A 25,139-nucleotide genomic window follows, 5' to 3' on the forward strand; every position below is an offset into this window, starting at 1 on the left:
GCTCCATGATTTTGATCCAGCAACAATGAAGGAATGGTGTGTGACTTGAAGGGGAACTTGAAGATGATGGTGTTCAAATGCACTTGTTGTCCTTCCCCTTCAAGGTGCTGGAGTTTGCAGGTTTGGAAGTGCCATGCTCTGTATTGTTCGCTCCACATTGATTATAGGTAAAGTGGTGAGTAATTTGAGTGATGGATACAGAAGGCTGCAGTTATACTGTCATTTTTCTTTCAGTCCAGGGAAGTTGCGGGTACGCACTGAAATGGACATCACAGTACAATTCTGGATTTAGGTCCCAATGTGACTGAATACACTAAAGTCAAGTGGTGGGATATATTTCACAGCAGTGGGGATAGGCACTGTGGGGAGTACAACTCTGATATGGCGTGAAGCTTGGTTTATAAATTGCTCAGTTACTCCATTGCACCACCTGAACAATTCACAAATTTACTGCAGAGCATTTTCAAAATTAGTTGCCATGGGAGCAATATTCCGTCCATGTATTTAAGCAGATATGCTCAGAGCTCATTCCTGATGGTTAAAGTACAATTTGTAAACTGATCTAACAGGTAATGCATAACTGCAGCCAAACAGCAGTCTGAGGTGAGTTTATCAATTGGGCATATAATTTTTGCTATTTTCTAATGTTATTGAATAAGAGAACTTGCTAGTAAACATTTCAAAATAGCTGATCCAAGTTGATATGATTAAGTACATGAAGCCAATTTAGCAAATTAATGTTCCATCACCAATCCATATAGCAGAATGACTGCACTCATGTTGAAAGCTTTAATATTTCAATCTACTTACAAATTAACAATGGAAGGTTAGATATCATTCTGTCAGTACAATCTCCTTTAATGATTATTTGTGCATTCGCTGTTTTGACTTTATTGACTTTTTTGTGAAAAATTCAGCTTAATTATTTTCTATATTTATGTCGCAAAATGATATTGTATTTTTCTGAGCATGTTCAATGACATGTACTTGCATATGTTGGTTTGGATTGGTCTTGAACAACTCACATAATTTCCCGAATGATATTAAATAAGTGGAATAAGATTCCTAATAAGGATAATAGAACCCGGTCTATAGAATTGGTGGCTTCAACGAGTTGAATGTCCTTTTCTTTGTTCAAGGATTAGTGATGTTCTCGTGAAATTAAAAGATATAACATGCTACAAACTGTGATTTAAACCTCACTTGCGAATCTTGTACTGTGAATTGAGGGATATTAAGGAAAATGTTTTGATTTAACACTCAACGGAATATGTATCAGATGTGGAGGTCAGCATACTGTGATCGAGGCGTGTGTGATTTTTCCCTCCATTAATAATAATAGATTCTCGGAGGGTATTTGATTATTTAGCTTTCACTTGAATTGGCTAAACATAGAAAATAAGGGGCAATCAGTGGTACTAATTAAAACTGGGTAGTTGTGACCACGAGTACCCCAGCAGTGCTGGGAATTCTGCTGGCTGCAGTCTGTCAGATGATCTTGATGAAGGTATTAAAGGACAAATTTAATGATCCTGCATTCTGAGCACAGAGATGTACTCAAAAGGGTGACCCTGACTCCGAACCAGGCTCCCTGTGAGCACGGCTCCCCACTGGGATCAATTTAGTTGGAAAATCCCAACATTGCAGTTGATGCACAATCGTGCACAATGTCGTGGGAACACTATTACCTTCAAGTCACCCATTAACCTGATTTGGACATATATATCCATTCCTTTATTGCCACTTCATCAGAATCCTAGAATTTTTTACCTAACACCATGATGGAAGCATCATCACTGCAAAGCCTGCAATGCGTCAAGGGGAAGGCCCACAACTACCACCTCGTCATCCATATGCTGAGAACACACTTAGTAATTGGGCAGATGAGTCATAACCAACCAATTTATATCATTTAATATAGAAAAGTATCCCAAAGCATTCCACAGAGGCATAATAAATAAAAACATACACCAAGCCAAAGAAGGAGATATTAGGAGGGGTGATTAAAGAGGTTGGTTTTAAGGAGGATCTTAAAGGAGGAGAGGGAGGTGTTGAGGTGATCCTTTAGGGAATGAATTCTGGGACTAGGTGGGCTGAAGAAATGGGCAATGCACAAGAGAAATAACATTGAATATTGAAAGAAATAGAGAATATGATTACAACATAGAGTGTATCATTGAATAAACTTATGTAAAACAAAACTATTTAGCTGTAATAGTTGCTCAAATATTAAATATATTGTCATAAAAGATAAATAAGCTAATAAAATTTGATATTGTCTTTTTTTTCAGGCTGGAGCCAATATGTTACTGCAAGATATCAATGGGAATATTGCACTGGATTACACAATGGAAGGCACAGAATCAAGTTCCATCCTTCTCAGACATCTAGAAGATAATGGTACAAAATTGAAACATTGCTTTCCTAACAATACTTAGCCACAGTTAAATCTTTAGATTTATTTTCTGTTTGGAATTGATATTTCATTTGTGTGGCATGAAATGTTTGAATTTATTTCGCTGAGCAAACCTTAAAATCTAGATCTAATAAACCAGTCAGGATGATACACAGTTGTCATGAACAAAAGAACACTGAGTTTTCAGACGGGATAGAGAGGGGGTTAAAAAGGAGAGGGGGGGGTCGCAGTATTAATTAAAGAAACATAGCTGTGAGAAGGGATGATATGTTAGACGGGTCATCAAATGAGACCATATGGGTTGAATTGAAGAACAAAAAAGAGTCAATCACACTACCGGGAGTGGACTATAGACCCCCAAACAGTCAGAGAGGGATAGAAGAACAAATATGTGGGCAAATTGCTATGAAGTGCAAAAATTATAGAGCTGGAATAGTTGGGAATTTCAACTAACCTAATAATAACTGGGGAAAAAAGTAGTTTGAAAAAGGGGGTGCGGAATTCCTAAAATGCATTCAGGAGAACTTCTTTAGCCAATATGTAACAAGCCCAACAAGGGAGGAGGCGGTTCTGGACTTGGTTTGGGGGAATGAAGTGGGGCAGGTAGAAGGGGTATCAGTGGGGAGAGTATTTTGGTGCTAGTGATCATAATTCAGTAAGATTTAGGGTAGTTATGGAAAAGGAAAAAGGTGGATTAGGAAAAAAAGTTTTCAATTGGGGTAAAGCCAATTTTGCTGAGTTGAGATGGGATTTGGCCAAAGTGGACTGGAAACGGCTATTTGATGGTTAATCAGTGTCAGAGCAGTGGGAGGCATTCAAGTATGTTCCCTTAAAGAAAAAGGGTGGAGTTAACAAATCTAGAGCCACTGGATGTTAAGGGACATACAGGGTAAGATAAAGAAAAAAAGGGAAGCTTATGACAGATACCGAGAACTCAATACTGCAGAAACTCTAGAGGGGTATAAAAAGTGCAGGGTTGCAATTAAAAAATATATCAGGAAAGCAAAGAGAGAGCATGAAAGAATGTCGGCAAATAAAATCAGAGAAAACCCAAAGATGTTTAATAAATACATTACGAGCAAGAAGATAACTAGAGAAAGAGTGGGGCATATTAGAGACCATAAAGGAAATCTGTGTGTGGAGGCCGAAGAAGTGAGTATGGAGTGAAGGGTAGCCAATGTAACCCCACTTTTTAAAAAAGGAGGGAGAGAGAAAACAGGGAATTATAGACCGGTCAGCCTGACATCGGTAGTGGGTAAAATGATGGAATCAATTATTAAGGATGTCATAGCAGCGCATTTGGAAAGAGGTGACATGATAGGTCCAAGTCAGCATGGATTTGTGAAAGGGAAATCATGCTTGACAAATCTTCTGGAATTTTTTGAGGATGTTTCCAGTAGAGTGGACAAGGGAGAACCAGTTGATGTGGTATATTTGGACTTTCAGAAGGCTTTCGACAAGGTCCCACACAAGACATTAATGTGCAAAGTTAAAGCACATGGGATTGGGGGTAGTGTGCTGACATGGATTGAGAACTGGTTGTCAGACAGGAAGCAAAGAGTAGGAGTAAATGGGTACTTTTCAGAATGGCAGGCAGTGACTAGTGGGGTACCGCAAGGTTCTGTGCTGGGGCCCCAGCTGTTTACATTGTACATTAATGATTTAGATGAAGGGATTAAATGTAGTATCTCCAAATTTGCGGATGACACTAAGTTGGGTGGCAGTGTGAGCTGCGAGCAGGATGCTGTGAGGCTGCAGAATGATTGGATAGGTTAGGTGAGTGGGCAAATGCATGGCAGATGAAGTATAATATGGATAAATGTAAGGTTATCCACTTTGGTGGTAAAAACAGAGAAATGGAGGAAAAGGGGAGATGCAACGAGACCTGGGTGTCATGGTACATCAGTATTTGAAGGTTGGCATGCAGGTACAGCAGGCGGTTAAGAAAGCAAATGGCATGTTGGCCTTCATAGCGAGGGGATTTGAGTACAGGGGCAGGGATGTGTTACTACAGTTGTACAGGGCCTTGGTGAGGCCACACCTGGAGTATTGTGTACAGTTTTGGTCTCCTAACTTGAGGAAGGACATTCTTGCTATTGAGGGAGTGCAGCGAAGGTTCACCAGACTGATTCCCGGGATGGCGGGACTGACATATCAAGAAAGACTGGATCAACTGGGCTTGTATTCACTGGAGTTCAGAAGAATGAGAGGGGACCTCATAGAAACGTTTAAAATTCTGACGGGATTAGACAGGTTAGATGCAGGAAGAATGTTCCCAATGTTAGGGAAGTCCAGAACCAGGGGTCACAGTCTAAGGATAAGGGGTAAGCCATTTAGGACCGAGATGAGGAGAAACTTCTTCACGCAGAGAATGGTGAACCTGTGGAATTCTCTACCACAGAAAGTTGTTGAGGCCAATTCACTAAATATATTCAAAAAGAAGTTAGATGTAGTCTTTACTACTAGGGGGATCAAGGGGTATGGCGAGAAAGCAGGAAGGGGGTACTGAAGTTGCATGTTCAGCCATGAACTCATTGAATGGCGGTGCAGGCTCGAAGGGCTGAATGGCCTACTCCTGCACCTATTTTCTATGTTTCTATGTTTCTATGATTCTTAATGAATACTTTGCATCTGCTTTCACAAAAGAGAGGGGCGATGCAGACTTTGCAATCAGAAAGGAGGAGTGTGAAATATTAGACGAGATAAACTTAGTGAGAGAGGAAATATTAGGGGCTTAGCAGCTTGATAAATCTTCAAGCCTGGATGAAATGTATCCCACGCTGTTAAGAGAAGCAAAAGAGGAAATTGCAGAGGTTCTGACCATCATTTTCCAGTCATCTCTGGCTACAGGTGTGGTGCCAGAGGACTGGAGGACTGCTAATGTTGTACTTTTGTTTAAAAAGGGAGAAAGAGATAGACCGAGTAATTACAGCCCAATCAGCCGAACCTCAGTGGTGGGAAAATGATTGGTAAAAATCTTGAGGGACAGGATAAATCTTGATTTGGAAAGACATGGATTAATCAAGGACAGTCAGCATGGATTTGTTAAGTGAAGGTCGTGTCTGACTATAATGATTGAATTTTCTGAGGATATAACCAGGAGGGTCGATGAGGGCAGTGTGTATGATGTAGCGTATATGGATTTTAGCAAAGCTTTTGATAAGGTCCCACATGGTGGACTGATCACGAAAGTAAAAGCCCACGGAATCCAGTGCAAAGTGACAAGTTGGATCCAAACTTCACACAGAGGCAGGAAGCAAAGGGTAATGATTGATGAGTGTTTTTGTGACTGGAAGGCTGTATCCAGTGAGGTTCTGCAGGGCTCAGTGCTGGGTCCCTTGCTTTTCGTGGTATATATTAATGACTTGGACTTGAATGTTGGGGGTATGATTAAGAATTTTGCAAATGATGCTAAAATAGGCTGTGTGGTTGATAATGAAGAAAAATGCTGTGGATGGCAAGAAGATATCAATGTACTGGTCAGGTGGGCAGAACAGTGGCAAATGGAATTCAATCCATATAAGTGTGAGCTAATGCATTTGGGGAGGTCTAACAAGGCAAGGGAATACACAAATAATGGTACGACACTGAAAAGTGTAGAGGAACAAAGGGACCTTGGAGTGCAGGTCCACAGATCCCTGAAGGTAGCAGGCCAAGTAGATAAGGTGGTTAAGAAGGCATATGGAATGCTAGCCTTTATTTTTCAAGGCATGGAATACAAAAGCAAGGACGTTATGCTTGAACTGTATAAAACACTAGTTAGGTCACAGTTAGAGTACTGTGTGCAGTTCTGGTCACCACATTACAGGAAAGGTGTGATTGCCTGGAAAGGGTGCAGAGGAGATTTCCAAGAATGTTGCCTGGACTTGAAGAATTTTGGCTATGAGGAAAGGTTGGAGATGCTGGGTTTGTTTTCTTTGGAACAGAGGAGGCTGAGGGGAGACCTGATTAATGTGTATAAAATTATGAGGGGCCTGGATAGAGTGGATAAGAAGGACCTGTTTCTCTTAGCAGAGGGATCAACATCCAGGGGGCTTAGATTTAAAGTCATTGGGGGGAGGTAAAGAGGAGATATGAGGGAAAATGTCTTCACCCAGAGGGTGTTGGGGGTTTGGATCTCACTGCCTGAAAGGGTGGTAGAGGCAGAAAGCCTCAACACATTTAAAAAATACTTGGAAGTGCACTTAAAGTGCTGTAACCTACAGCGCTACAGACCAAGAGCTGGAAAGTGGGATTAGGCTGGATAGCTCTTGGTCGGCCAGCACGGACACGATGGGCCGAAATGGCCTCCTTCTGTGCTGTAAATTTCGATGATTCTATGAGTGATATTGTTTAATCATGAACTTTCTTCAATTTTTGCATGAATCTGCACCCTCCCCTCACCTCTGTGCACAAGTGTACACGTTACCTGTGTTCATATTCTGTTGTATATTTCTCTGCTATCACAACAGACAAGCAAATATTGCTTATGGTCGGATGCATAATAGGAAAGATAGGTGTCAGTATAAAAGGGATGAAGGAACTCAAGTTCCCACCACAAATATATAAAAAGCAGTTATCTGTATGGTATTATTTACCAGTGGTTTATAGAATCACATAATCTTAGCATGGGACCAATGCAAAAATCACAGCTGTTCTTTCCACTTGTTGGGCCCAAGTTTCGAGCCGCGCCTAGAACAGCGCAGTCCCGACCTGGACGCCCGTTTTTCGCGCCACAAAGTGCGCCTAAAAAAAACCTCCAGATTCTCCAGCTCCCTGCAGGTCCTCTGGCCCTCGGCGCAGCGCAGCAGGAGCTGTAGGGGGCGGAGCCAGGTCCCTGCGCTGAAAACAGTGCCGGGACCTCTGCACATGCGCGCTACAGTGGGTGCGCATGTGCAGTAGCTCCAGGCGCCCAAAACTGTGTGGGAGGGGCCGAAGCACGCAGCCCCTAGCCCTGGCCCAATGGCCTCACTGGGGCTGCGTGAATAAGGCTCCTCCCACGCCCAGCTCCTGCTTCCTCCCGACCCGACGACTCCCGCTTACCGCCTCCGGACAGGACCCGACACCGACCTGACTCCCGCTTCCCCCCCCTCCCCCGGCCCCCGGACCCAACCCAACCCGACCCCCCAGAATGGACCCAACCCGACTCCCGCTCCCCCCTCCCCCGCCCCCGCCTCCGGACCGGACCCGACACCGACCCCGACCCGACTCCCGTTCCCCCCGCCGCCCCCCCCCCGCCCCCGGACTGGATCCGACATGACCTCCCTCCCCCCGACCTGACCTCCCTCTCCCTCCCTCCCCCCGACCCGAACCAAACCGACCTCCCTCCCACCACCCCCCCGACCCGCGCTCCCCCCGACCCGACCCAATGCAACGCCACCTACCTGTAAATCTGGTGCTGGGGACGGGCCCTGCCCAAAGTCTCGGGCCCGGCCCGTTCAGCCTCCCTCCCCCTTCTCCTTTCCCCCCCCCAATCTCCTTCCCCCCCCATCTCCGTCCCCCCCATCTCCTTCCCCCCCATCTCCTTCCCCCCCATCTCCTTCCCCCCCTCTCCCTTCTCTCCCATCCCCATCCCTCCCCCATCCCTCCCTCTGCTCCCCCCCTCTCTCCCTCTACCCCCCTCCTCCCCCTCCTCTCGCTGTCAGAAACACAGACACTGACAGACAGAGAGATAGAGACACTGACAGAGACACACTGGGGGGGCATCCCAGCACGCTGTTGGAGGGCTCCCTGTGCTGCAGTCGGTAAGTAGAAAATGTTTTATTTATTGATTTAAAAAAAAAATTATTTCTTATTAATTTTTTTTGATTGATTTATTGGTTGATTTATTGATGTATTTATCATTTATTATTGATGATGGCTCTTTATTTGTAAAACTGAAGTGTTTAATGTTTGTAAACTTCCCTTTAAACCACTCCCCCTCCATTCCCTGCGCCTGATTTGTAACCTACGCCTGATTTTCTAAAGTGTAGACAAGGTTTTTTCGAGCGTACAAAAATCTTCACTTACTCCATTCTAAGTTAGTTTGGAGTAAGTTTTCACTGATGAAACTTTGAAAACAGGCCCCCTTTTGAAAAAAAATTCTGTTCCAAAGTGAAACTGTTCTAACTGACTAGAACTGGAGCAAACTAAATGACGAGAATTCCGATTTCGAAGATACTCCGTTCTACACCAGTTGCTCCTAAAAATCAGGAGCAAATCATGTGGAAACTTGGGGCCGTTAATTCTAATCTGGTTTGGTTACAATCTTATTAATGTAAGTTGTTTTTAGATTATCAGTGCAATAATATTCCCCTGATTGGTTGTTTTTTTTTAGCTCATCAAGGTGAGAGATGTGGTGCTCAGAAATAAAACTGTACTCATTTCTCATTTCAGCCTCTGAAGCCATGATCTTGCCTATCAAGGCGGGACTGTGGTGTGCGATGTCGGTAGCTGGTTGTGAGCCCGTTACTGTCTCCATCCCGGCCTCCCACATGACTCTCCCCTTATTGGGCTCGCTAATCTCGCCCAGTGAGGTCCCTGGCCAATTAAAAGGAAACATAGAAACATAGAAACATAGAAAATAGGTGCAGGAGCAGGCCATTCAGCCCTTCTAGCCTGCACCGCCATTCAATGAGTTCATGGCTGAACATGAAACTTCAGTACCCCCTTCCTGCTTTCTCGCCATAACCCTTGATCCCCCGAGTAGTAAGGACTTCATCTAACTCCCTTTTGAATATATTTAGTGAATTGGCCTCAACTACTTTCTGTGGTAGAGAATTCCACAGGTTCACCACTCTCTGGGTGAAGAAGTTTCTCCTCATCTCGGTCCTAAATGGCTTACCCCTTATCCTCAGACTTCCCCAACATTGGGAACATTCTTCCTGCATCTAACCTGTCTAAACCCGTCAGAATTTTAAACGTTTCCATGAGGTCCCCTCTCATTCTTCTGAACTCCAGTGAATACAAGCCCAGTTGATCCAGTCTTTCTTGATAGGTCAGTCCCACCATCCCGGGAATCAGTCTGGTGAATCTTCGCTGCACTCCCTCAATAGCAAGAATGTCCTTCCTCAAGTTAGGAGACCAAAACTGTACACAATACTCCAGGTGTGGCCTCACCAAGGCCCTGAACAACTGTAGCAACACCTCCCTGCCCCTGTACTCAAATCCCCTCGCTATGAAGGCCAACATGCCATTTGCTTTCTTAACCGCCTGCTGTACCTGCATGCCAACCTTCAATGATTGATGTACCATGACACCCAGGTCTCGTTGCACCTTCCCTTTTCCTAATCTGTCACCATTCAGATAATAGTCTGTCTCTCTGTTTTTACCACCAAAGTGGATAACCTCACATTTATCCACATTATACTTCATCTGCCATGCATTTGCCCACTCACCTAACCTATCCAAGTCACTCTGCAGACTAAGAGCATCCTCTTCGCAGCTCACACTGCCACCCAACTTAGTGTCATCCGCATATTTGGAGATACTGCATTTAATCCCCTCGTCTAAATCATTAATGTACAATGTAAACAGCTGGGGCCCCAGCACAGAACCTTGCGGCACCCCACGAGTCACTGCCTGCCATTCTGAAAAGTACCCGTTTACTCCTACTCTTTGCTTCCTGTCTGACAACCAGTTCTCAATCCACGTCAGCACACTACCCCCAATCCCATGTGCTTTAACTTTGCACATTAATGTCTTGTGTGGGACCTTGTCGAAAGCCTTCTGAAAGTCCAAATATACCACATCAACTGGTTCTCCTTTGTCCACTTTACTGGAAACATCCTCAAAAAATTCCAGAAGATTTGTCAAGCATGATTTCCCATTCACAAATCCATGCTGACTTGGACCTATCATGTCACCATTTTCCAAATGCGCTGCTATGACATCCTCAATAATTGATTCCATCATTTTACCCACTACTGAGGTCAGGCTGACCGGTCTATAATTCCCTGTTTTCTCTCTCCCTCCTTTTTTAAAAAGTGGGGTTACATTGGCTACCCTCCACTCGATAGGAACTGATCCAGAGTCAATGGAATGTTGGAAAATGACTGTCAATGCATCCGCTATTTCCAAGGCCACCACCTTAAGTACTCTGGGATGCAGTCCATCAGGCCCTGGGGATTTATCGGCCTTCAATCCCATCAATTTCCCCAACACAATTTCCCGACTAATAAAGATTTCCCTCAGTTCCCCCTCCTTACTAGACCCTCTGACCCCTTTTATATCCGGAAGGTTGTTTGTGTCCTCCTAAGTGAATACCGAACCAAAGTACTTGTTCAATTGGTCTACCATTTCTTTGTTCCCCGTTATGACTTCCCCTGATTCTGACTGCAGTGGACCTACGTTTGTCTTTACTAACCTTTTTCTCTTTACATACCTATAGAAACTTTTGCAATCCGCCTTAATGTTCCCTGCAAGCTTCTTCTCGTACTCCATTTTCCCTGCCCTAATCAACCCCTTTGTCCTCCGCTGCTGAGTTCTAATTTTCTCCCAGTCCCCGGGTTCGCTGCTATTTCTGGCCAATTTGTATGCCACTTCCTTGGCTTTAATACTATCCCTGATTTCCCTAGATAGCCACGGTTGAGCCACCTTCCCTTTTTTATTTTTACGCCAGACAGGAATGTACAATTGTTGTCGTTCATCCATGCGGTCTCTAAATATCTGCCATTGCCCATCCACAGTCAACCCCCTAAGTATCATTCGCCAATCTATCCTAGCCAATTCACGCCTCATACCTTCAAAGTTACCCTTCTTTAAGTTCTGGACCATGGTCTCTGAATTAACTGTTTCATTCTCCATCCTAATGCAGAATTCCACCATATTATGGTCACTCTTCCCCAAGGGGCCTCGCACAATGAGATTGCTAATTAATCCTCTCTCATTACACAACACCCACTAAGATAGCCTCCCCCCTAGTTGGTTCCTCGACATATTGGTCTAGAAAACCATCCCTTATGCACTCCAGGAAATCCTTCTCCACCGTATTGCTTCCAGTTTGGCTAGCCCAATCTATGTGCATATTAAAGTCACCCATTATAACTGCTACACCTTTATTGCATGCACGCCTAATTTCCTGTTTGATGCCCTCCCCAACATCCCTACTACTGTTTGGAGGTCTGTACACAACTCCTACTAATGTTTTTTGCCCTTTGGTTTTCTGCAGCTCTACCCATATAGATTCCACATCATCCAAGCTAATGTCTTTCCTAACTATTGCATTAATCTCCTCTTTAACAGCAATGCTTTTCCTTTTATTCTATCCTTCCTGAATGTTGAATACCCCTGGATGTTGAGTTCCCAGCCCTGATCATCCTGGAGCCACTTGATGACGTGTCATCAGCCGGTTTCTTTAAAGGGACCTTGCGCAAATTTATTTAGACAGTTGTGTTGTCAGTGCTCTACAGCATTGAGGTGCTGCAAACACTGACAAACACTGCACAGAAGTGTTCGGCTGCACCCAGGCTCTCCCATGACTCCCTCCATATGCTTATGGAAGGAGTCACAGCACACAGGGAGGTTTTCGTCCCTTTCAATGGGTGGAAGAAACCTCCCCAGGAGACCAACGCAGCCTGATTGCACATTGCACAGGAGGACACAGGCAGGGATATCATCAGGAGGACCTGGCTGCAGTGACACAAACCTTTCAGTGATCTCAGTAGATCAACACTCAACCTCATCCTGCTGTGCCATTCATCTCAGCCCCATTACTCTGCCTTCCCTAATTTACCCCTGCACATCCTTTCTCACACCAACTTACCTTGCACCTCCATCCATCCCTCTCTCTCGCTACATCATCACATCCCCATCGAACTATCCTCACACTCACCCAAGCTCGATTTGAGAACAGGGGCAGGGAGGTGTTGCTACAGTTGTACAGGGCCTTGGTGAGGCCACACCTGGAGTACTGTGTACAGTTTTGGTCTCCTAACCTGAGGAAGGACATTCTTGCTATTGAGGGAGTGCAGCGACGGTTCACCAGTCTGATTCCCGGGATGGCGGGACTGAACTATCAAGAAAGACTGGATCAACTGAGCTTGTATTCACTGAAGTTTAGAAGAATGAGAGGGGACCTCATAGAAACGTTTAAAATTCTGACGGGGTTGGACAGGTTAGATGCAGGAAGAATGTTCCCAATGTTGGGGAAGTCCAGAACCAGGGGACACAGTCTAAGGATAAGGGGTAAGCCATTTAGACCCGAGATGAGGAGAAACTTCTTCACCCAGAAAATTCTCTACCACAGAAAGTTGTTGAGGCCAATTCATTAAATATATTCAAAAAGGAATTAGATGAAGTCCTTACTACTAGGGGGATCAACGGGTATGGCGAGAAAGCAGGAATGGGGTACTGAAGTTGCATGTTCAGCCATGAACTCATTGAATGGCGGTGCAGGCTTGAAGGGCCGAATGGCCTACTCCTGCACCTATTTTCTATGTTTCTATGTTTCTATACCAATTAATAACACACAAGTGTAGGCAGTTGGGTGTTTTCACCAATATTCATGTAAAGTTTCTGTTAATGTATCGTCAAACGTTGAAATCTTTATTTTGAACACTCTACTTTCTTGGACAGACTTGTGTGCACCTTTGGAAGTGGCTTACTGAGTTGCAGTGAATGGTGATACATAAGGGTACACCCTGCAATACTGATAAGTGTGAAAGGAATGCTGATGAGTGTGAAAGGAATGGCTTGGGCATTGTAGGGATGCTTTATGCTGTTGGTGTGGAGTGGTGCCTGTTGTCTCCTTGCGCTCTCACAATGATTCCACGAGGCAGTGTGTTGTACTTGAACTGTAGTGACCTTAGTCCTTTATTAGTTAACTCCAGAGTGAGGATCACACCTGGCGGGCTGCCTTTTATACTAGGCCAGGCACACCTGTACAGGTAACCTACAAGTCTCCCACTGCTGTGTCCTCTGGTGGCCCACCTTGATACAGTACCAACAGTGGCCATGTTTGATACATGACATCATTCCCCCCTGAACCCTCAGTGCAAATCTCCTCTGCATTAACTATGCTCTGGGCTTAGCTCTATATGGGTTCTGTCTGGCAGACCTCTGGTGGGCCGGCTCGACCTTGGGTGGGTAGTTGGTGCAGTAGCGTGCTGGTGGTTGTTGTTTGTGTGTGTGTGTGTGTTCCTGACCACTCCATTCTCACCCCTTCCCATGTTGTTGTGGCGGAGGCTCCTGGCATTCATCTATCTACAAGTTCAGGTGAATGGGTTTTGCGTTTCTCTCCTTTTCTTTTGTTAGTGGTGCGACGAGATGCGGTGACCAGTGCATAAGGACGGCTAGTTCCCGAGCTGCTGGGTGGTGTTCCTGCAGTCTGGTGGCGGTTCAGTGCCCAGTGCTGGCAGTGGGAAGCCGTTGGCTCGCATAGCCTGCTCTCGGGGCTGTTGCCACGGTCCCTAGTGACAGGCAGGTTCACAGATGTCTGTGACCTGCCTTCCCGTCCTTTCTTTACACCCTGGGTTCCAGCTGCTCTCTAGCAGTGCTAGCAGTGCACAGGGAACTGCTGACTCGCTGGCTTGAGTGTTGCTTGGTTCGTGATCTTGGCTGGTGCTTGTTTCCTCTGGGGAAACATTGGCAGGTGACCCTACATCTAGGGGTATGGCCTTGGTGCAGTCTGCTCCTTCAGGCTTGTGGTCGTCGGGGCCCTCGGAGCCAACCCAGGGCATGGTCTCACTACCATTGCCATTGCCCTGCTGAGGTCACTTGCCTTGTGTGTTGGCTGCTTCTGGCCACACTTCGTGGTGCCTGACTCTGGTCCTCGGGACGCAGGCTACAGCATTGGGTAGCCTGCTGGACCTGTGTGCACCCGATGGGTGTCTGCCCGCTGCATTAGCTGCATGCAGTGGGAACCCTGCATCGCACAGTTTTTCCTTGCTTATGATGGACACTCTAGGGGTCCAAACATGATCGCGCGACTTTTCCTCGCTGGTTACATCGGCACAGTTCAAATCATCAATTACACATTGTACATAATCGCGCGACTTTTCCTCGCTGGTTGCATGTATACAATTCCGATCATCATTTATGCATTTTACATGTTCAGTTACACATTTTACATGATCCGTTGCACTTTTACTCTCTGACTTACAATACTTGTTACATTGCTTCATTGTGTGGAACTGTCCCTTTTAATTATAGTGGTTTGTGGCCTCCTTTAAGAGAGCCTTGCTTGCTTTATCCCAATCTGCATCTCCGCTTGGTGCCACGTGTTGCCCAATCAGCGCTGCACCTCGTGGTCTGGTCACAGCCATCTTTGTCTGCAGCGCATCGCCTCATGGTTCGGGCGCCATCTTTTCTTCATCCACGGTGTCGACCATGGTGATCCTCTTCTCCCTGGGTTCTGCCTCTGCAGTTGGGAAGTCGCTTCTGGATCCGATTTTCTCCCTCCTGAGTCTGCCACTGGAGCCTGGAAGGTGCGTTCGGGCCGTCTCAGCTGGATCATCTCCACGCAGTCGTGCTGAGTGGTCTGTGTCTCGGGTGCTGTGCTAGTCAGCTCATCGGTGCCGGGTCCACCCTCAGGTGAGGGCTTGTTTTGCCTCTGAGCGCAGAGGGGTGAAGTTTTCCCACTTCCACTGGATCTTCTCCATCCACCTTCTGCCGAGCAGCGTTGGTCAACAATCCACAGAGGTAACTTGTGTACTGCTCCATCATGGAGTACTTTTACATTCACACGACCAACGACTGGGATGATTTCATTGGTGTAGTTGCAGTTTTGCCTGAACCGGGACCAACTCGGGTCGTTCAGCCGGATTGTCACATAGCCTCTCAAAGGCTCCTTGATTCATCACTGACTGGCTCGTCCCCATGTCCACTTCCATGAAGAATGGAGTGCTATTTATCTCGACTTCCATCCTCAATGGGAAACACTTGGTGGTGCACATAAACATGCTATATACCTCCTCGCGGGGCTGGGCTGCCTCTCTGTCTAACGATTCATAATCCATGTTGGATTCGTGGCCATCTGCAGACTCCTCATCGACACAGTGAGTACTATTTCCCTTACACATTCGCTGAAGGTGGTCCTTTGTGCCACAGGCTTTGCAAACATAGTCTTTAAAACGGCACTGGTGAGCCCTGTGATTCCCTTCACAACGCCAGCATGGTGCTACTCGACTAGCCCCCCTCGACGGACTCTGAGTTAAGGGACTCGGGGACTGTTTTGAGAGGGTGCACTCTCTACAGCCCAGCTCCTGAACGGCGCCACTCAGTGCACAGTACCTGCCGGGTTTGAGTCCTGAAGGTGAGAAATCTGCCTTGAGCCGTAGGTCGAGGTCATGAATGACTAGCTCACAGAGGTGGCCTTCCATCACCAGTAGCTTGTGAAGAAGGCCCTCATGGCCAATGCCAATGATGAAAATGTCCTGCAGCGCTTCGTTGAGGTGGGTGCCGAACTCCCACGGTGCTGCCAGCCTCCTGAGGTCTGCAGCGTACTTCGCGATTTCCTGGCCATCGGTGGGTATAGAACCGGTGTCTGGCTGTGAGGATGCTCTCCTTGGGCTTGAGTTGCTCCTGGATCAGGGTTATGAGCTCCTTGTACGACTTGGTCGTTGTCTGTGTTTCTGACAGCGAGGGGAGGGGGAGGAGTGGGGCAGAGGGAGAGAGGGGGGGCAGGGGGAGGGGAGGGAGGCAGAGGGGGAGGGAGGGAAGGGGGAAGGATGGGGGAGAAGGGGGAGGGAAGGGGGAGAAGGGGGAGGGGGGAGAGAAGGGGAGAGGAGGAGGAGGAGAAGGGGGGAGGAGGAGAAAGGGGGAGAAGGGGGAGGAGGAGAAGGGAAAAGGGGGGCCGAAAGGAGAAGGGGAAGGGGGGGGGAGAGGAGAAGGGGAAGGGCGGGGAGAGGAGAAGGGGAAGGGGGGAAGAGGAGAAGGGGAAGGTGGGGGGAGAGGAGAAGGGGAAGGGCGGGGAGAGGAGAAGGGGAAGGGGGGAAGAGGAGAAGGGGAAGGGGGGAGAGGAGAAGGGGAAGGAGGAGAGGAGAAGGGGAAGGGGGGGAAAGGAGAAGAGGGGGAAAGGAGATGGGGGGAATGAGAAGGGGGAAGGGAGTGGGGGGGGAGCGTGGGTCGGGTCCAGTCCGGGGGGTCGGGTCGGGTCCGATCCAGGGGCGGGGAGCGGGGGGGGGGGGGGGGTGAAAGCGGGAGTCGGTCGGGGGCAGGGGGAGGGGGGTGAAGCGGGAGTCGAGTCGGGTCAGGAGGAAGCAGGAGCTGGGCGTGGGAGGAGCCTTATCCACGCAGCCCCAGTGAGGCCATTGGGCCAGGGCTAGGGGCTGCGTGTTTTGGGCGCCTGGTCCTCTGGCCCTCTGTAGCGCGCATGTGCAGAGGTCCCGGCACTGTTTTCAGCGCAGGGACCTAGCTCAGCCCCCTACAGCTCGTGCTGCGCCGTGCTGAGGGCCAGAGGACCAGCAGAGAGCCGGAGAATCTTGAAATTTTTTTAGGCGCACTTTGTGGCGTGAAAAATGGGCGTCCAGGTCGGGGCTGCGCCGTTCTAGGCGCGGCCCGAAACTTGGGCCCTATGTAACTAACATAGAAATTGCAACACTGATGCAAGCTGTTCAGCCCAACCAGTCCCTGTTTATGTTTATTCTTCATATAGCAGTAATACTAATCCCATTTGGCATCTTGTTCCCAAATCCCTTTATTCCCCTTTCCTTCTAATCCACCTAATGGATTCTTGAAAGTTGATGTGGTCTCTGCTTCAATTATTGGTTCCAGTAGTGTTTTTCACAAAATCACAATCCTTTATTATAAAAATGTATCTTCTATATAATCTCTTACATATGTCTATGTCCCCTTGTACTAGACCTCAATCACTAGATCTTCAATAGCTAGAATCAATCTGCTTTATCTACTTTGTCTATCCCTTCATAATTTAAAATATCTCCAGCAAAATACGCTTGTAATCTACTCTGTTCCAACAAAACATGCCCAGTTTTTCAAGTTACACTGCCCAAATTCATTTCACATAAAACCTTTACACCCAGCATACCAAGGGAACTTTTGTTTCATTAGGATAAATTTGAACCAAGTTCCCAAAGGTGAATGACCAATGTCTAAGTTGCATTATCACCCAGAAATCAAATTTTCTGGGATATGAGCCATGTTCTAATATTCAACACACATCTCCGAAACTTGGCAGGGTAAAATTAATTTGGAAATTCAACATACAAATCAAAGAAAGAAAAAAAAAACTTGCAATTATATAGCGCCTTTCATGACCTCAGGATGTCCCAAAGTGCTTTGCAGCCAATGAAGTACCTTTTAAAGTGTTGTAATGTAAGAACAATGACAGCCAATTTGTACACAATAAGCTCCCATAAACAGCAGCACCACAAACATAAAGGGCCAGAAATTGCAGTCGTAGCCTTCTCGCGCGTGGGTGAATGCCTCAGACTTCAGAGATTTCTCCAAAATACCTGGTGGCCCAGGACGTTCGGAGACTTTTGGTCCTGGGCCTCTACGCTAAAGCCTGCATCGACGTACACATATCCCAGCAGCATATGAGTTTTGTACGCATTACTAGGATTATATGGGCCAGCCCAACCTATCAGAGTTGGGATATTTCCATTCATGGAGCATTCCGATATACGGAATCACCATAAGTATGAATGGGAATACCCCCAAAAAAAGAAACACTGAAAATAACTTTTTTTTAAATCACATATTTCAAATTAATAAAATGAAATTTAATTAATTATTTAACACATAATTTATTTTTCAAAAAATTAAATTTTACATATTTTAAATGTTCTAAAAATAAACTTACCTTATTTAACAGGCCTTTAAATGTTTAAATTATTTTTTTTAATGTATTTTTCTGTACTTTTAAAGTCTTACGCTGCTAATAGCAGGCCTTACAGCAAACATAAAAATCTTACAGTATTTGTACAAGATTGTTTTCAGAATCTCCAACCAGAACTCTTCGGCCTGGTATAGTCTTGCCTACATTGTATAAATCATCCTAATTTCCAAATATTGATTCTCCTTAATGGCTTTTATGTAATAGGAGCTGTGTATTCTAATTGAATTTCACACTAATTGTGAGCAGAGTTTCCTAACCTCTCCTAATTATTTTTGTTATCTGCAATTGAATGCAATCACAACGGAAGAACTAGGTAAGCAGAAATGAACATTTCTTCATCAGAGATGACTGCAGTGGAGCCTGCTTTCATATTGTTGATCCAAATAGAAATTGTGTAAAATATAAGGAAAAGCTCAGAATCAAACTTAAAAACATGGAGTGATACAAATGGGACAACTTTAAATTCACTCAAAATCTATACAACACATAAAGGCGCATAAAAACATTGGGCGAGAAATTCGGGTTGTTTGCGCATCCTGTTAGCGGCACTAACGGGGCGCAAATGACTTCTCGCTCGTGACGTGGGGCCATTACGTGGGATGTAGCGGTGGCACTAACCGGTAGTGACCCGCTCCTGTCGGTAGCTTCCCGGGTCACTGCGCTGGTGATGACAACATCATCACAGTGTGCAGCGACCCATTTTCACCCTGAGTGAAAATTCGGTAGCAGCCTGTGAAGCTGCAGCAGGTGATATCTGTGTCAGCTTTGCCGATCGCGAACCGGGCTACAGTCCGCTTGTGGGGCGAAAATAAATGGTGAAGTGCCGACTTACCGTTTGCGGCCTTGCCCTCTTCAAATTGCGGGATCCTTGCCGCAATGCTGCAGTCTGGCACTCCGCTTCCGTGCCGGGCTGCTGCCACAGCACCCCTCTCCCCAGTGGTGTAGTGGTGGCCCCTTTTCCCCAAGGCAGTGTCCACAGTGTGCCCTCCCTTTAATGGAAGGGGAGGGCCCTGTGCTCCCACCAGCGGGATGCACCTCTCCGCGTAGTGCTGAAAAATTAGCGAATCAGTCTCGCCCCCGAGAGGAAGTGGAACATGTGACATTGTGCTCCACTTCCTCTTGGGATGGTAACCCCAATTTAATTGCCGGGGTGGGACTTCTGCGCCTGGGGAAGGAAGTTCCGCCTTGCAGCTGTTATGCAATTTTGCCCCCATTGAACTTTAAAAAAAAAATTAATTCATGGGATGTAGGCATCACTGACAAAGCCAGCATTTATTGCCCATCCCAATTGAGAAGGTGGTGGTGAGCTGCCTTCTTGAACTGCCGCGGTTCGTGTGGTGAAGGTACTCCCACAGTGCTGTTAGGTATGGAGTTCCAGAATTTTGACCCACTGATGATGAAGAAACAGTGATATATTTCCAAGTCAGGATGGTGTGTAACTTGGACGGGAACTTGGAGGTTCTGATGTTCCCATGCACCTGCTGTCCTTGTCCTTCAGTGAACTAGGCGAAACCATTCAGATCTATCTGGCCTGTGCCATAGTTTAAAAATACCAGTTAGTTTTCTGTTTTTCTACCCAATATCTGTCCAGTTCGCTCTTGAATTTGACAACACTATCTATCCTCATTGTCTCTCTGAGTATCTGTTCAATTTATTTGCTAGCTTCTTTGTAAAGTAATTAAATCTAAATTTTGCATTCACCTTCCTTCTTCTGAGCTTGAGATCACGCCTTTTGTAGATTTTGTGTTTGTGTCAAGCATATTATTAGGATTCAATTTACCTACATTGCAACAGTGACTAACTTCAGAAGTGCTTCATTCGTTGTAACGCACTTTGGAATGTCCTGAGGTCATGAAAGACGCTATATAAATTCAAGTCTTTTCTTTTTTAAACCTCTTGAAATGTCTCTGTAAGATTTCCCCAGGGTCACCCCTTCTCCAGTGTGCACACTGCAAGTTTACACTTGAGCTATGAAGTCATTAACTGAAGCTATGGCAGTGACAGAACTCTTGGGTGCGAGGCAAATTTCATCACCATTACATAGAAAAAATAAACTTGATGGCAGCGATTGTAAGCATTAACATCTGTTTCCTCATTAACTTTATTGGCTTCTGTCAATGTTGACAGCCAATCAAAAAGCACTGTGACAGTTCTATTGTGGCTAACATAAGGTCATTAGTTATGATAGGAACCTGAGGGTAAATAGATTGCTGTTGTCATATAAATTTCCAGGATTTTCTACCATCAGCCCTAATTAATTGTTTGTGGTGTGTTTCTGGTCATTTTTGGGTTGGTGCTGGGAATTTTGCAAAGGAATCGAGAAACCATGAGCTACAGCTAAAATTTAAAAGAATATGACCACTTAAATGCATGATGATGAGTAAAGATTATTGCAGCCTTCACAAAGGTTTGAACTATGTTAAAAATTTATATTTTAACTTTCAAAGGCCAGAAGGGGGAAAAATGTGGTTGGAAAAAGAAATATGGAGGTCTTGGTCCAGTGGCAAAGATTACCCAAGACGACTGGAGACCAACTCTGCTGCATAGGCCTAGTGCTCACATATCACAATGTGGGCTGACCCATGCTGCCCCGGGCCCTCGCCTCTTCTGGCCCCGAACTTATGCCTCTCCTGGGCCCCAATCACATCCCTCTACATTCTCTCGCCACTCCTTTGCCCCGATCTCGTTGCTCCTGCTCATCTGCCCACGCTCCAATCACTGACCTGGATCTTGATGACCTTGATGGAACAATAGAACCATTTACTGATATGTTCACAATAAAGGGTGAAACTGAGTACTGTGTACAATAAGTAAGTGCGACCTTAGCTCCTTTAATAAGACTCCAAAGTGCAGGTATCTCGTGGGTAGCCTGCTTATATACCGTGCTCCCAAGGGATGCTGGCATCCCTTGGGACTCCAACAGGTAGGCCACCTGGTGGTAGTGTAATACAGGTTGCAAGTGGTTAAATACATAACACCACTCCCCGTAAAGTCAATAGTACACTTATTTACAAGGTGATACGATCTGGGGCTTTTCGCTATCTTGTCGATCGTCTCGGTACAAATGCGGGTGTGGGTGAGTTGGTTAGTTCTTCACTGGGCTGCTGGGCAGCTGGCCTTGCCGGGCTGATGGGGATGGTGCGTTCAGCTTCGTGGTCAACCATGATGTCAGTTGCCACTTGTGTGTGTTTTGGAGGGTCAAAGTTGGTGGTGTCTTCTTCAGGTTGTTCGTAGCTGTTGGTGAACCGCAATTTGATTTGGTCCAAATGTTTTCTGCACGTTAGTCCATTGGCCAATTTGACCTGAAACACCCTACTCCCCTCTTTGGCTATGACCATGCCGGTGAGCTATTTGGGACCATGTCCATAATTGAGTACAAACACAGGGCCCTTGACCTCAATATCACAAGACTAATTTGCGCATTCATGGTACACACTTTGTTGATGCCGCCTGCCGTCTCCATGATCATGGAGATCAGGGTGGACAAGAGAGAGCCTTGTTTTGAACGCCCTTTTCATGAGCAACTCGGCTGCGGGAACCCCGGTGAGCGAGTGGGGTCTGGTGTGGTAGCTGACCAGCACTCGGGATATCCGGGTCTGCAGGGAGCCTTCCGACACGCGTTTCAAGCTTTGCTTGATGGTCTGAACTACCCATTCTGCCTGGCCATTGGATGCGGGCTTGAACGGGGCAGATGTGACGTGCTTGATCCCATTGTGGGTCATGAATTCCTTGAATTCAGCACTGGTGAAACACAGCCCATTGTCACTGACCAGGACATCAGGCAGGCCGTGCGTGGCAAACATGGCTCGTAGGCTTTCAAAAGTGGCCGCGGACATGCTTACAGACATTATTGCACATTCAATCCATTTTGAGTAAGCATCCACGACAACCAAGAACATTTTGCCTAGAAATGGGCCCGCATGGTCCACGTGGATCCTCAACCATGGTTTGGAGGGCCATGACCACAAACTTAGCGGTGCCTCTCTGGGTGCATTGCTCAGCTGAGAGCGATTGTTGCACTGGCGCACACATGACTCTAAAATCTGTGTCGATGTCGGGCCACAACACAAGGGATCTGGTTGTAGCTTTCATCATTACAATGCCTAGGTGGGTGCTGTGCAGTTCACAAATGAACGTATCTGCCTTTCTTGGGTAAGACCACACGATTGCCTCACAACAGACAGTCCGCCTGCATGGACATTTCGTCTTTGCGCCTGTGGAACGGTTTAATCGCCTCCTGCATCTCCGCTGAAACACTGGATCAGCTCCCATGTTTTTTTACAGTTTTTTACCAAGGACAGTAAAGGATCCTGGCTGGTCCTGGTCCTGATCTAGCAGGCCGTAATGGGTGACTTTTCGTTTTCAAGTGCATCCATTACCATGAGCAAGTCCGCTGGCTGTGCCAATTCCACCCCGGTGGTGGGCAATGGTAGCTGACTGAGAACATCTGCGCAATTCTCTGTGCCCGGTCTGTGGCGGATTACATAGTTGTATGCCGACAGCGTGAGTGCCCATCTTTGGATGCGGGCAGAGGTATTGGTATTAATCCCTTTGCTCTCAGAGAACAGCGATATGAGCGGCTTGTGGTCAGTTTCAAGCTCAAACTTGAGGCCAAATAAGTACTGGTGCATTTTCTTTACCCCGTAAACGCACGCCAGAGCCTCTTTTTCAATCATGCTGTAGGCCCTTTTGGCCTTGGACAAACTCCTGGACACATAAGCGACCGGTTGCAAAATCCCCAATTCATGAGCCTGTTGTAACGCATACCTGACCCCATATGACGACGCATTGCAAGCTAGCACTAATCTTTTACAAGGGTCATACACGACAAGCAGTTTGTTTCAACACAACAGATTTTTGGCTTTCTTAAAGGCAGCCTGTTGTGAATCCCCCCATACCCAGTCATCTCCCTTGCACAGTAGCACAGGTAGGGGTTCTAGAAGGGTGCTTAACCCAAAATAGTTAAGTAGTCCCAGGATTGACCGCAGCGCCATCATGTTCTGTAGTCTCGGCACGTTCTTGATGGCCTCCGTCTTGGCGTCGGTGGGTCTGATGCCATCTGCTGCGATTCTTCTTCCCAAGAACTTAACCTCCTGCACCAGGAAAAGACACTTCGAGCATTTCAACCTGAGCCCCATACGATCCAACTGACTAAGAACCTCTTCCAGATTCTTCAAGTGCTCAATGATGTCCTGACCTGTAACCAGTATGTCGTCCTGGAAAACCACAGAGCAAGGAACCGACTTTAGCAGGTTGGAAGATTGCGGCGGCCGACCGAATCCCGAATGGGCATCTGTTATAGATGAACTGACCTTTGTGCATGTTGATGCAGGTGAGGCCTTTCGAAGACTCCTCCAGCTCCTGCGTCCTGTAGGTCGAAGTCAGGTCCAGCTTGGTGAACATCTTCCCTCCAGCCAGGATCGCAAATAGGTTGTCTGCCTTGGGTAGCGGGTACTAGTCCTGCAGCGAAAAACGGTTAATCATTACTTTATAGTTCCCACAAATTCTGATCGTGCCGTCCTCTTTGAGTACCGGGACAATCAGACAAGCCCACTCGTTGAATTCCACTGGTGTGATGATGCCTTCTTGCTGCAGCATGTCCAGCTCATTTTCCACTTTCTCACGCATCATATATGGTACCGCTCATGCCTTGTGGTGGATGGGTCGCGTATCGGGATCCAAATGGATCTGCAGTTTCGCCCCTGAGAAGCTTCCTGATAAGTCCTTACTATACAGTATAAATGCACACGAGGCCCATACTTGAGAGAAGGTCACTCTGTGACCAGTCACCTTTATTACCAAGACCACAAGAGAATGATAGTGGGTGGAGCTTCCCCTTTTATACCGGAAAGTCCACGTTAGGAGTGTCTCCCACAAGTTCTTCCCCTTGTGGTCAATGTTCTCAAGGTGTACAACTTCGGTCAGCTTATACATGGGTTACAATGATAGTTGAATACATGACATCACCTCCACCCCAAAGCTTTATTGGGATCACAGGTTAAGTCTCTCTAGTGGTTTGCGCTCCCTTGTAGAGCGCCTGAGTTGGGGCTCCGGTTGTTGGGCGCTGGTCTGAGTGTCTGCTGTTTGCGGTGCCTCAGGCCTGTCCGGACTGCCCACAGTGACTGGGCTCTCCTCCACCTGTGGTGGAGTAAACTCTACGTCGTGTTCTTCCTCTGCTTCCTCTATGGGGTTGCTGAACCTCCTTTTAGTTTGATCCACGGGTTTGCGGCAGATTTGTGCATTGGTAAGTTTAACTACCAAAACGCTATTCCCCTCTTTGGCAATCACAGTGCCTGCAAGCCATTTGGGCCCTGCAGCGTAATTAAGGACAAAAACAGGGTCATTGACATCATACATCGCGCCCTCGCATTCTTGTCATGGTAGTCACATTGTGACTGCTGCCTGCTCTCAACAATTTATTTCATAGCAGGGTGTATAAAGGATAACCTGGTTTTGAGCATCCTTTTCATTAGCAGCTCTGCAGGTGGAACCCCTGTGAGCGAGTGTGGTCGGGATCTATTGGCCAACAGGAGGCGTGATAAGCGGCTTTGTAGGGAACCCCCTTGGATTCTGAGCATCCCCTGTTTGATTATCTGCACTGCTCATTCTGCCTGGCCATTTGAGGCCGGCTTGAATGGTGCCGTTCTGACATGGTTGATTCCATTGCCTGCCATGAAGTCCGGGAATTCAGTGCTTGTGAAGCATGGGCCATTGTCGCTGACCAAGATGTCCGGTAGACCATGGGTGGTGAACATTGCCCATAGGCGTTCTACCGTGGCAAAGGATGTGCTTGAATTTAAAGTGGCACACTCAATCCATTTGGAGTAGGTGTCCACTACAACCAAAAACATTTTTCCCATGAAAGGACTTGCGTAGTCCACATGGATGCGTGACCATGGCTTGGCGGGCCAGGACCAGGGGCTAAGGAGGGCTTCCCTGGGTGCATTGCCCAGCTGAGCACACGTG

General features: G+C 46.7%; 1 protein-coding gene across 1 annotated transcript in view; it reads left to right on the forward strand.

The window, feature by feature from the left end:
- Positions 1 to 25,139, forward strand: part of myo16 (myosin XVI) — a 1,091,439-nt gene that overhangs the window by 197,090 nt on the left and 869,210 nt on the right. Inside the window, exon 4 of the mRNA XM_070891428.1 lies at positions 2,292 to 2,400. Within this exon, the coding sequence (XP_070747529.1) occupies positions 2,292 to 2,400 (109 nt within the window). The remainder of the gene's footprint in view (positions 1 to 2,291; positions 2,401 to 25,139) is intronic.

Source organism: Pristiophorus japonicus, chromosome 10, assembly GCF_044704955.1.
Source record: "Pristiophorus japonicus isolate sPriJap1 chromosome 10, sPriJap1.hap1, whole genome shotgun sequence".
NCBI classification, from domain to species: domain Eukaryota; kingdom Metazoa; phylum Chordata; class Chondrichthyes; family Pristiophoridae; genus Pristiophorus; species Pristiophorus japonicus.